The 12,106-nt window shown below is 40.5% G+C and overlaps 1 protein-coding gene across 1 annotated transcript in view; it reads right to left on the reverse strand.

Annotated features, from left to right (window-relative positions):
* DMGDH (dimethylglycine dehydrogenase) overlaps positions 1-12,106 on the reverse strand; it is a 67,844-nt gene that overhangs the window by 18,882 nt on the left and 36,856 nt on the right. The window contains exons 12-14 of the mRNA XM_015536499.2: positions 11,161-11,378; positions 9,558-9,715; positions 6,552-6,611 (exon numbers count right to left, since the gene is read on the reverse strand). Coding sequence (XP_015391985.2) covers positions 6,552-6,611; positions 9,558-9,715; positions 11,161-11,378 — 436 coding nt within the window. The remainder of the gene's footprint in view (positions 1-6,551; positions 6,612-9,557; positions 9,716-11,160; positions 11,379-12,106) is intronic.

Genomic DNA, 12,106 nt, shown 5'->3' on the forward strand with positions numbered 1-12,106 from the left:
TTAGCAATGGAAATGGGTAAGGGAATAAGGATGGCATAATTAAAGTGTTACAGTTATGTGGTTCATATGGATAACCGTAACAACATCCTCAATTACTCCGCTAGGTGGTATTTCTTAGGGTTTTAGACATGTAAGGAGCCCTCATTTTATACACTAGCAGTCTCGGGTGCAAAATGAAACTAAGTGGCTTTCCCAAGGACACACAGCTAAAATTTGGTGACTTTAAAAAAAACATTCACTTACTGTCCAATTCCAAAGAGACAGAGAGAGAAATTTGGTGCAGAATGTATTAACTGTAGCCTAGCCAGAGTAGGTGACAGATTTACTTACTTCCAATTCACTACCAATTCCATAGCACCCTCCTTTAACCAAACCCCTTGTTTTAAAGTTCTGTTTATTTACAGGACCACGCAGGCATAAAGGTAAAGAACTCAGAGAGCGGGTCTCAATCTTCATTGCATAACAAAACCAAGAAACCCAAACCCTCCCTGCAGAGCTAATCCAACTGGTTTCCGGTCAGTATTCTTAAACTTGAGGGAGCATCAGAATCACCTGGAGGGCTTGTTAAAGCAGATCACTGAGCACATCCCCAGAGTTTCCGATTCCGGGATGGTACTCAACACCTGGCAATTCTAACCAATCCCTAGCTAACACTGATGCTACTAGTCTGTGAACCACAGCTGAGAACCACTGAGGGTAGGGCAATCTTTAAAAAGTTCTCCAAGTTAGTGATGTACAGCCAGTTCAAAAGCGTTGGTCTAGCACTATCCCTCTCCATCTGTTTTGGAATCACCTGGAGAATTAAAACAAAACAAAACAAAATTGATGCCTGAATTCCTACCCTCAGAGGTTCTTTTTATTTTATTATTTTTTAATGTTTTTTACTTATTTTTGAGACAGAGAGAGGCAGAGCATGAGCAGGGGAGGGGCAGAGAGAGAGGGAGACACAGAATCTGAAACAGGCTCCAGGCTCTGAGCTGTCAGCACAGAGCCCGATGCAGGGCTCTAACTCACGGACTGAGAGATCATGACCTGAGCCGAAGTCGGACGCCCAACCGACTGAGCCACCCAGGCGCCCCCCAGAGGTTCTTTTTAAATTGATGTGGGTTGCAGCATGAACCTCAGAAATTTTTTAATCATTTCATGATTTAAAAGAATTATACTCCAGATTATTCTAATGTATGCCAAGACTGAGAGTCACTGAAAATTTTCTGCCTCAATGCCTATTACCATTTACCTAAAATTTCCCCAGAGTTGGGTACTTATACCACTGTAACATATTAGAAACTCCTTTCTGACTTGTCTGTGAGTAATTATTTATTTCCATTCTGGTATTTTAATAATGCTAACATTTATTGAATACTTAGAATGTAGTAAGCCTGGTGGTGCTTTGCCTCTTTGTTTTTGTGTTGTTTTACCTACTAGTTACGCTTTAAATAATTTTTCCACAAAGACAGACTCTGTATTTTCTATCAACATTGTCTTCTCACTTGTGGTTATTATCACCTTATTCTGTCTCTACTGGTTAGAAGCCCATGACAGGAAAAGAGAAGCCAAGGAAGAAATTGGGAGTGGGAAGGATCTTTAAAAAATTATTGGGGCGCCTGGGTTGCTCGGTCAGTTAATCATTCCACTTCGGCTCAGGTCATGATCTCACAGTTTGTGGGTTCAAGCTCCACGTCGGGCTCTGTGCTGACAGCTCAGAGCCTGGAGCCTGCTTCGGATTCTGTGTCTCCCTCTCTCTCTGCCCCTCCCCCACTGGAACTCTGTCTCTTTCAAAAATAAACATCAAAAAGAAAAAATTCTCCTAACCTGCTTCAACATGTTACATTGTTACTTCAGTCTCTGAATCTTGGCAGAAGTTGTCTCTAAATGGACATAGACTCAGTATTTCCAGGAGGAAAATTCCAATATTTTTGATTCCATTCTAAGGCAGCTGATTTTCCTTTTGCTCTTGACTAATGCATTTTATTTCTAAAACAAAAAACCAAAAGCCAGAACCACTAATTTTTCCCAAAAAGTAGCTTCTATTGAAATTCTAATACCACTAATAGCAATGATATAACTTTTGGGGGGTAAAGGGATTTTAGTTGAGATTTTAAAGAAATAATTTAATTATTTCTACTTGTATTGCGCTTCTGGTTAATGCTTCCTTTCCAGGCTCTATGCTCACTGTCCACAAGATGGCACTGTTGTGTACTGCTAAACGATCCTCCTGGATCGATATTTTCAGAGTATTAAGAATGTTTCCTACAGTTTCAGTTCCTGAAATGCCATTTGCTTCAAACGTCATGAGATAGGAGAGCCATCAGGAGTTATGTCGTTAACTGTTAGACCTGTGTCCTAGGAAGGTATTTAATGAATGGTGCTTACTCAATGTTAACTCAGAAGGAGACTGAGCCTGTGCACAACTACTTCACATTGATGAGGGAGCGTGGGGCAGGCTGAGGACAAAGTGCAAGCTAGTGTGCGCATGGGCGCGTGCACACACACACACACACACACACACATCACCATCACCACCACCAAATGGGATGTGTGTGATATTCCTCAGGCACTTCTGGCTGCCCAAGGACAAAGGAAAGAAAACAAATGGCCAATTGATAGAGATCAGAGTCATGCAGAACATGGGTCTCCATCAACGCACAAATATCTTAGTAAATTACAAGAAAAAGGCAATTGTATCAATAGGCCAGCCTCCAGAAGCCTGTAGACTGTTTCCTGGAGCCCCAATATCACCCCTCCATAGTGATATGGGGAACAAAGGCAAGAAGGTAAAATTAAATTTCCTTATAACCTGCAGGCCATTGACAAATGCTTGAGGCAAATACAGAATATAACATTTCTCCAGGAACCCCCTAATGTCCTAATGTTAATGCCTTACTAGAGGGAAAACAACCTTAGCTTGACCATAGTAAGGCCTCAGGTATCTTAGGAGCCCTCTTTAACAGATCAAAGTCCCTTGGGAGGCCTCCCTTTTGACTTTACCTCCCCAACTCCATAGTATAAAACCAGGTATTCTTCACAACCCCAGCGCAGCTCTTCCTGCCCATGGGTCCTGTCCCCATGCTTTAATAAAATCACCTTTTTGCACCAAAGATGTCTTCAAGAATTCTTTCTTGGTTGTCGGCTCTGGACCCCCACCACCATCACACCAAAACCTCATCAACATCAGCCAACACCATGGGAAGGCTGCAGCTCAAACAACTCTCAGAAGTAAGGAAAACAAGCAGCATGCACTATTTTCCTTTGGCATCTAAGATTTCTTCAATACTCCATTTTTTCTCTTCCCTACTTTTACACTGGTTTTGACGACAACGCAGTTGTCTCCAAAGAGGCCTGATGGCCCATCTCCTCAGACACCCATTTTCCTCCTTAATGTGGTTAAATCAGCTATTCTGATCCTAACATAAAATGCAAAATCAGTTACAACAAAAACATGACCGTGGGAGGCATCAATTAATAAAACATAGTCCATGCATATTTTAGTATATGTTGCCAGAAAAACATTCCTGGGCAGTTATTCAAGGTTGAAAAGCCCATGAAGCAAAGGACTTTGTTGGGGAAAGTGGTGGGTGAGAGAGCACTGTGGTGAGGTCAGAGGTCACTACACCTTTCCTTGCTTCAGTTTCCTCACCCATAAATGAGGAAGGGGTACTGAGCCACCTTCAGGGGCCTCCTAGCTCCAACACAGCCTATGTCCTATACAATTTTTTAATATTATGGCTTATACAATTATTGTGTAAACACTCAAGGGCCAAGCGGAGAATTCTACATGCTTGCTTCAAAGAGAAAGGAATAAAAGGATTTTATTTTTATTAAAAACCAATTTTTTTTAATGTTTATTTCTTTTTTGAAAGAGAGAGACAGAATGTGAGTGGGGCCAGGGGCAGAGAGAGAGGGAGACACAGAATCCAAAGCAGGCTCCGGGCTCTGAGGTGTCAGCACAGAGCCCGACATGGGGCTTGAACTCATGAACCATGAGATCATGACCTGAGCCAAAGTTGGACACTTAACTGACTGAGCCACCCAGGTGCCAGAGAAAGAAAAGGATTTTAAACAATTGTGAAATGCCCAGGATTATTTAAAATTTTGTTTTCATTGGTGTATTTATGGAATAAAAAAATATTCCTCTGTCTTAACTGCTGCTTCAGTTCTCATAGACTGTCAACTTTCCAAAGCAATATGAACTGGCATTACATATTCTTTAAAATGTAGTATGAAACCAGATTGGGCAACGTTTTTATTTTTAGGCATAGAACGTGAAGTATCAAATTACATCGTTTAGTTTATAATGTTAATTAGTTTTTCAGAAACCTGTTTCATTTTATAGACTGCTACAAAACAAAGATAAAGTTGTGAAACCACCATACACAATCTGAAAAAAGTTGATCCAACCTAGTCCCCAGTCTTAGAGATTAGCTAGCATCACAGTGACACCCATGAACCACCCAAGTCAACATAATTGAAAAAGACTAGCTCAGTTAGGTCCAGGTCCTGGTGCTACACCGCACGTCAACCAACGTAATCACTAGAAATTAACTCTGTGACACCAGAATGAAAACCAGTAATTCAGAAATCACAAAAAACGTACCATAAATCAAAATCATCATCTGTTAAACAACTTAATTCTGAGCTCAGCTTGGGTTATTGAACTAATTTAAAGGAACTAATAAATACACAATCCACACCTGCTTATAATCATAAAGGGAGTTCCAAAAACCCAATTTCAGCATGAAGAGCTCATTTATCTATGCCTTATCCCCAAACAATAATACCCAAACACTGTGAAGCAAGAGAGTCAGTTACCTATTTATCTATTGGTGACCAACAACAGAACTTTAGTGCTTTGAAGAGTCAGGCCATTTTTATCCTTATTTTAAACAACTAAACGAAGACTTCTGTTATCAGAAGGAGCAATCTGCTGTAAGGGTCTGCCCAAATTCTAAGCACCTGCTTTCTCTGGTCTGGAGGCAGATGGTACATCATAAAAATAAAAGTCATAGGGAAAACGCACAGAAAGATATTCCCTTTAAAACCCTTAAGGAGTCTCGTTTTCCTAAAATCTAATACTATAAATATACATGTTTATGTTAATATCTCAGCTTAGAATTTGGGAACTTGATGCAGGGGCATTTAAAAAGTTTTCTTAGCCTGATTCATATGCATATGTTCACATATTTCCATAGAATGGGAAAACGGCCTTTACTTTAGCTGACTAGCACCTAAACAGGACAATTTATTTTTGAAATTCTAACAAGGATCCTACACAGCAGCAGCTGCTGTCCTATCCTTCAATATTACCACTGACTGCATCTCTGTTAGGTTCTTTTACGGTAACTAAAACACTACCCGGTGGGTATTTGAGTCAGCTTGGGCTGCTGGAACAAAATATCACACACTAGGTGACTTTAACAACAAGAAATTATTTCTCGCAGTTGTGGAGGTCGGTAAGTCCAAGATCAAGGTGCTGGCCTATTAAGCTCCCCTGTGAGTGTCCTCTTCCTGGCTCACAGACAGCCGCCTTCTCACCATAGCCTCAAGATGAGGACAGAAAGCGAGCTCTGTTGTCTTCCTGTTTCTCAAAAGAACACTAATTCCATCGTGGAGACCCCACCCTGATCATCTGATTACTCCCCAGAGGCCCCGCCTCCAAATATCATCACATGGGGGTTAGGGCTAAAACATGTACATTTTAGAGAAACACAATCATTCAGTCCATAACAAAGGGATCACTTCATGTATAGTTGCAGGACTTGTATAGACGAAAGAGGCTGTAAGAAATTGGCTTCGTAATACACTTTTCCACAATAATTATGTAGGTTGGTGCTTCGCAAATTTAGATGCATCAGACTCCCTGCAGCTTGTTGAAACACAGGTTTCTTGGCCTGAGCCCCAGAGACTCTGTCTTAGCAGATCTGGGGTGGGATGTGAGAATTTGCATTTCTAACAAGCTCCCAAATGATGCTGATGCTATCTGTCTGAGGTGAGAGCTCCTAATGCAGGGATTCCCTTTGGAATGTGAATTTCAGTTATCATACCTGTATTGGCTTCTCAGTAAATACTCATTTTATGCTAAACACTTGAAATGTGTCATTTGCTTACACTCAGATGGCGCAGTTACACATGAAAGTGCTTAATAAGCAGATGGGAAGATCTGCTGGCACGGCTGCTTTATGCTGTGAGCACCCAGGGAGAGTCACTTAATGCTCTATGTGTGATTAGCTAACGTGTGACTTCACAAATCACCAGGATTTACAAGAATGTCTACTGACATCTTATCCTTACTAATTTTTATCCCAGAATTTAGCTTTAGTCTTTGAAGTTGCTGGATTCTGCTATCTTACATCTATGAGCATACTGCAATGGCTTGAACTGATACCTAATTTTGACAAAAGCTTAATACAAAGCATATGAGCAATGCTTAGTATTTATGTTCAACTCATTTGTCCTATAATCACACTTGGTTAAATTTTAAAGCATAGCTCTGTCACGAAACAGCATCATAATTTTAAGATGTACTTCAAGTACCCTTCAGAGTATAAACATACCTTATTTAGCTTTATAAAATAGTCCAGTCCAGCTTCCAAGGGATTTGTATCACAGTTCATCTAAAAGGGAAGCACACAGTTTTTTAAAAAGCTGGTTTTTTTTTTTTTTTTTTTTAAGCAGGCTCCACACCCAGAATAGAGCCCAACACAGGGCTTTAATTCACAACCCTGAGATCAAGACCTGAGCTGAGATCAAGAGTTGGACACATAACCAACGGGACCATCCAGGTGCCCCTAAAGATTTTATTTTCAAGTAATCTGTAGCCCCAACACAAGATCCAGAGTCACATGATCTACTGACTGAGCCACCTAGGTGCCCCTGGAAACACACATTTTAATCTTAGACGAGTGAAAATCATTTCAGTAACATCACCTTCATATATTATTTTCTTAGGGAAGAGAACACTTTTGGATTGTGAAAATAGATTCTGATAGGAAAATTACAGACTGGTCTCCAAAAGTAATTTTTTTTACTCTGAAATTTAAATGTAGCCTGTCAGCAAATACTATTTGAATAGCATATTAGACACTAAAATTCAGTTTGTTTCCATGGCTCTTTTACTGATAAAAATTTTTTTTTAACGTTTATTTATTTTTGAGACAGAGAGAGACACAGCATGAACAGGGGAGGGTCACAGAGAGAGGAAGACACAGAATCTGAAACAGGCTCCAGGCTCTGAGCGGTCAGCACAGAGCCGGACACGGGGCTCGAACTCACAGACCGCGAGATCATGACCTGAGCCGAAGTCGGCCGCTTAACTGACTGAGCCACCCAGGCGCCCCTCTTTTACTGATAATAAATATTGGAGGGATAAAATAACATGCTATTCCTCCCTGAAATAAGACTTTACTGTGTTTTTATATAATAATTTTACATAGTTAGGTTTGAAAAATTATTAAGTAATTTACTTATCTTACAATTGGCCAGAAATCAGGACAAGTAGACGAGAAAGCAGATGGTAGGAAATTGGCTTCGACAGAGTTCAGGAAAGAGAAAAGGAAACCAGAGATCTCATCTCAAATCTTTTCATATAAGGTTGAGTAATTACAATATACTTTAAGCTAGAGCCTCTATTTGAGACTAGACCTGCAGTTGATAGTTTTTGTTTTGTTATTATTGTTCACTTTTGTGCTAAGAGAACTGGTCTAAACTCCATAAAAAGCAGCCAAACTTTTTAAAAGACAACACAGAACTCATATAAATTATATGAGTAATATAAACTTGTTTTATATGCTCTAAAATTTGGTCTCACATTTCCTAATCAATCTGAGCAACTGTAAACCAATTTTTTTATCTACTGTATTTTCAGATTTTCTCCAGGAAGAAAATAAAACACAGCACAGAAGATTGCTGTAACGCCACTAGAGGGCGTGCTGGCACTGCTGGGAAATCAGAGGGATGTGGGAGGAAGAAACGCTAAGGGAGGAGAGGGCTCAGGGGAGCAAGCTCGAGAAAATGAAACGCAGGAGAGTGGAGAAATGGCTAACTCCCAAGGGCTGCATCAGCGGTTCATTCCCTGAGGAGTTTGGGGACAGAGCTGTCCTCTATTTCTCTCCCTGCAGCGGCCTCATCGAAGGCCCCAGGTTAAGGCTGAGAATCCCCCTGGAGAGCGCCTCCCCTGCAAAATAAAACCCGGTAACTTGCCCCAGAGCCCTTGTTCTTTCAGTGACTCCAGGGCACTGCCTCTCCACCTTGTTTCTCCCACATGTTTCTGCCCACAGTCTAAATGTCCCAAGGGCCCCCGCTTTCAAACCCACTTTTCCCTCCAATTAAATTCATTCTATCACATGCTAGGCACTTTAATATCTACAGTAACTCCCTAGGATAAAGATTATCTTCATTTTTTAGAATAGTAAACAGAGGCTCTGGAAGGTTAAGTCCATATAGCTAATATGTGATGGAGGATAAATTCAAACCCAAGAAACCCCACCCTGAAGTATATCTGTTACTACTATCCTTTATGTCACTGCTCAGGCCTCAAACCTCAAGGAACCAACTTCTAAGGAAACAAGTAGGAATATGAAAAAATTTAGGTATCCACAGATAGCCTGTCACTGGAGATCAAACAGAACACAGTTTAAACTATAGTTTGGCCACTTTCGTGTTATCTGGACCAAGTTATTTACTGTTTCTTAGTGTGATTATATATAGAATTGGGATGATTTAGATAGCCTCCAACTCCAAACTCCTTGCCCAAAAATCACCAATAACACCATCTTTTTTTTTTTAGTTTTTTTTTTAATCTTTATTTATTTTTGAGAGAGAGAGAGAGAGAGACAGAGCATGAGCAGGGGAGGAACAGAGAGAGAAGGAGATACAGAATCTGAAGCAGGCTCCAGGCTCTGAGCTGTCAGCTCAGAGCCCGACCTGGGGCTCAAACCCACCAACTGGGAGATCATGACCTGAGCTGAAGTCGGACGCTTAACCGACTGAGCCACCCAGGAACCCACCAATAATACCGTCTTCAGGAAGAGTTGAGAAGGTAAAATAAATCATGCATATGAAAATGGTGTGTAACTTGGTCAGAAACCCTTAGTTCCTGTTATCAATGGTGGAAGTAGGCTGGACCAACACATCCTAGACCACCAACCCTGCTCCTCAGAAAGACACTTTTTCTTGCTATTTCCCCCAAAAGCTACATGATAAGAAGAAAATGGGGATGGGCAACACGACAGAGTAAGAGGAAGAATCTGAAAAGTGCTCCTCAAATACTGTAGGGTCAGCAGGCTCCACTAAAGCAGACACAGTTTCACACAGAGATGGATGTCCAGGGCTCTCTGCAACGCAGGAGGAATTAAAGCAGAATAAACAGTGTGCCATAATTCCACTGAACTTTCAACTGAGAAATGGAGGAGAAAAACATCTTCACTTAATTAAATAGGGTTATCTAATAACACATAGTTTCTCGTATAGTCAGAGCCAACGTTAATGCAATTAAAATTAGCCCTCATACAAAAATCAGATACAGTAAACGAAATTTTAATGAAGCTGCTGGCATTTCAAACCTCTGACCCCCAGGCTCTGAAAGCTTTCTCCAGTCTTAAGGCATTCATGGCGTATGTTCCGAAATTGTCAATTCCCTCCTCCTGGCCTGCGTTCATGATAATGTCATAAAGGGCTACAGAATCTTCTCGTCTGTGGTACAGCTCCCAACCCAGCTCACCTGAAACAAACCCACAAGTACCACACTAGGGTAAGAACAGTGATCACCAGGTCTAATGCGCGTCAGCTGAAACAAAAATAAATGGAGATTCCACGTATGCAATACAGACATTGCTGAGTTTTAAAAGACCAGTTCACAAAAAAGCTGCAACTACCATACCCACCCCTTTCCCCACAAAGGAGTCTGCCATATCACAGATGCATTCATGCCCCATCCTGTCTCCCAGAGAGTGGTAACTGGGACACCTTTTCTCATGACACAGAAAGATGTTAATATAGGAATTTATCTGGACTCCTGCCTCAGCTTCATAATGTTATGTGACTAATTACATATTAGTATGGCTTAGTTTATCATTACAAAGGGTTCAACGTTTAGAAATCTCAACCCCCAACTCCTTTCTTCCAAATCACAAGTCTTAAAAATATAGGCAACTGACAGTTATTCATATGGTCTTTTTTGTGGGATAACCATTATCTCTAATGCTCCCCCATATCCCTCTTCTTCCCCACTTGGTCATATTATTCATTGTTAGAGCTGTGGGCTAAAACCAAATGAAATGAAACCCAACCCAAATAGTCTTGTTTATTTTTTCTTCTGCTTATGCTTTATTCTGGTCACCATTTTGCCAAGGTCAGGTGAAAGAAGGAGGGAGAAAGTGTACAGCAGAAGCCCAGAGAAGAGCAATAGCCTTCATACTTTATGCGTTCTCCTTGTTCCCCAATGTTGAGGGCTGATGGTGATGTGTTTTTCAAGGACACCACCAGAACATGAGTAACATGTAATTGAACGAACGCCTGGGCACCAAATACCCTTTCTATGAAAGAGCACGGAGGTCTAGAGGAAGTTGGAAGTGAGCCTACAGCACCAATGGGGAACTGAAGAACATTAATTCATCTCTATTTCAAATACCTACTATGTACAAGATTAAGTGCTATATGAAGAATTCCCTAGTGCACTTAGAGTCTAGAATGAAAGTCTAGAAGCTGCTACATGAAGACTTCCCTAATGCACTTAAATAGTCTTAGTGGTAATGCCTTAAGACAGGTGCCTGATACATTTAAGATGGTCTCTAGGAGAGATTCTATCTATGGGAGACCACCTTGAATGTTCCTAGATAGAGTCAGCTGACCTGAATACACTGTCAACCCTTCCAACTATTCTAACAGCTATCCTCCTCCAACTTTTTTATCCATCCTTCCCAGTAGTAGGTAGCTATGAGATTGGAACAACAACTGGAAATCTGGGAAATGACTCTCCCAGCATAGGAGTGAATAGCCTGTAAGAGTTGGACAGGAGAAATCTTCCTCCAAAGTTATACTGACAAAAGTCAGTGTGTATGTGAGCATGCGCACGCACACGCATGTGCACAGGTTCATTTCTGGCAGCTTCTTTTGAATTTCAGAGACTTTCTCTTAAATTTTAGAGAATTGTTTTCCAATTCTTACCAGTATAAGATATCCTAATAGCAGTGACAGGAATGTTTGAAACCTTTAAAGACTTGGTCTGAAGAAACTTGAAAACATCATCACTAAGATCTTCAGAGGTCAGTTTCTGAAGAACCTTTCTTGCATGGGGCCCTGCAATCCCAAGAACTCCAAGCTCATCGGTTATGTTTTTAATTTCAACATCATATCCACCATTGACTGCCTCTTCTTCAATCCATCTGCATTTGAGTCATAAACATTGTGTTAAGTCTTGCTTGAATAACACATGTTGGTAACATATTATTTCTCTGAAGACATGCTCTGTGTCTAGAATTACCAGAAAGTCCCCAGAGTGTCATTTCATATAATAACCTAATTTATTAAGCTGAGGAAACTGAGTCCCAGAGATGTCAAGTGATTCTCTTTAAACCACCCACTCATAAATTTGGGGGGTAATTTTTCACAGTACAGAAGGATCCTTCAATTTAAATAAGCTCTGCCATATAATTCTTTTAAAGAGTGACAGCCCTATTGCATTTAAACTAATGATTCAATCTTCAAAAATCAATTTAAACCCAAATTTTCTCTAATACCTATACATGGAGGCACATTTGTGCTGCTAAAGGTTAATAATGTGCCTGCCACCAGACACCTAACTGCTTTGGCAATCACAAGGAAACGACAGAAACTCTAAAGACTGGTTTCAATTTCTAAGTCTTGATGAGTTATTGGAACCCAGTCTTAGGGTTTGTTTATAATTTATTGAGTAGTCCCTGGAGCTACATGAAATGATCATCTGGATTTACACAAAGCTAGCTACTAAGATACATCTTGGATTGGTGGATATCATTGGCATCGTTTTATACCAGAGTGAGGATCTCAGAGCAAGACATTTATTAAACATTAATGTTCCAAATATTTTTGGAATACTAAAAACTACAGATTTTATAGTAGACAAAATCACAGA

Source organism: Panthera tigris, chromosome A1 (genome assembly GCF_018350195.1).
Source record: "Panthera tigris isolate Pti1 chromosome A1, P.tigris_Pti1_mat1.1, whole genome shotgun sequence".
NCBI lineage: Eukaryota > Metazoa > Chordata > Mammalia > Carnivora > Felidae > Panthera > Panthera tigris.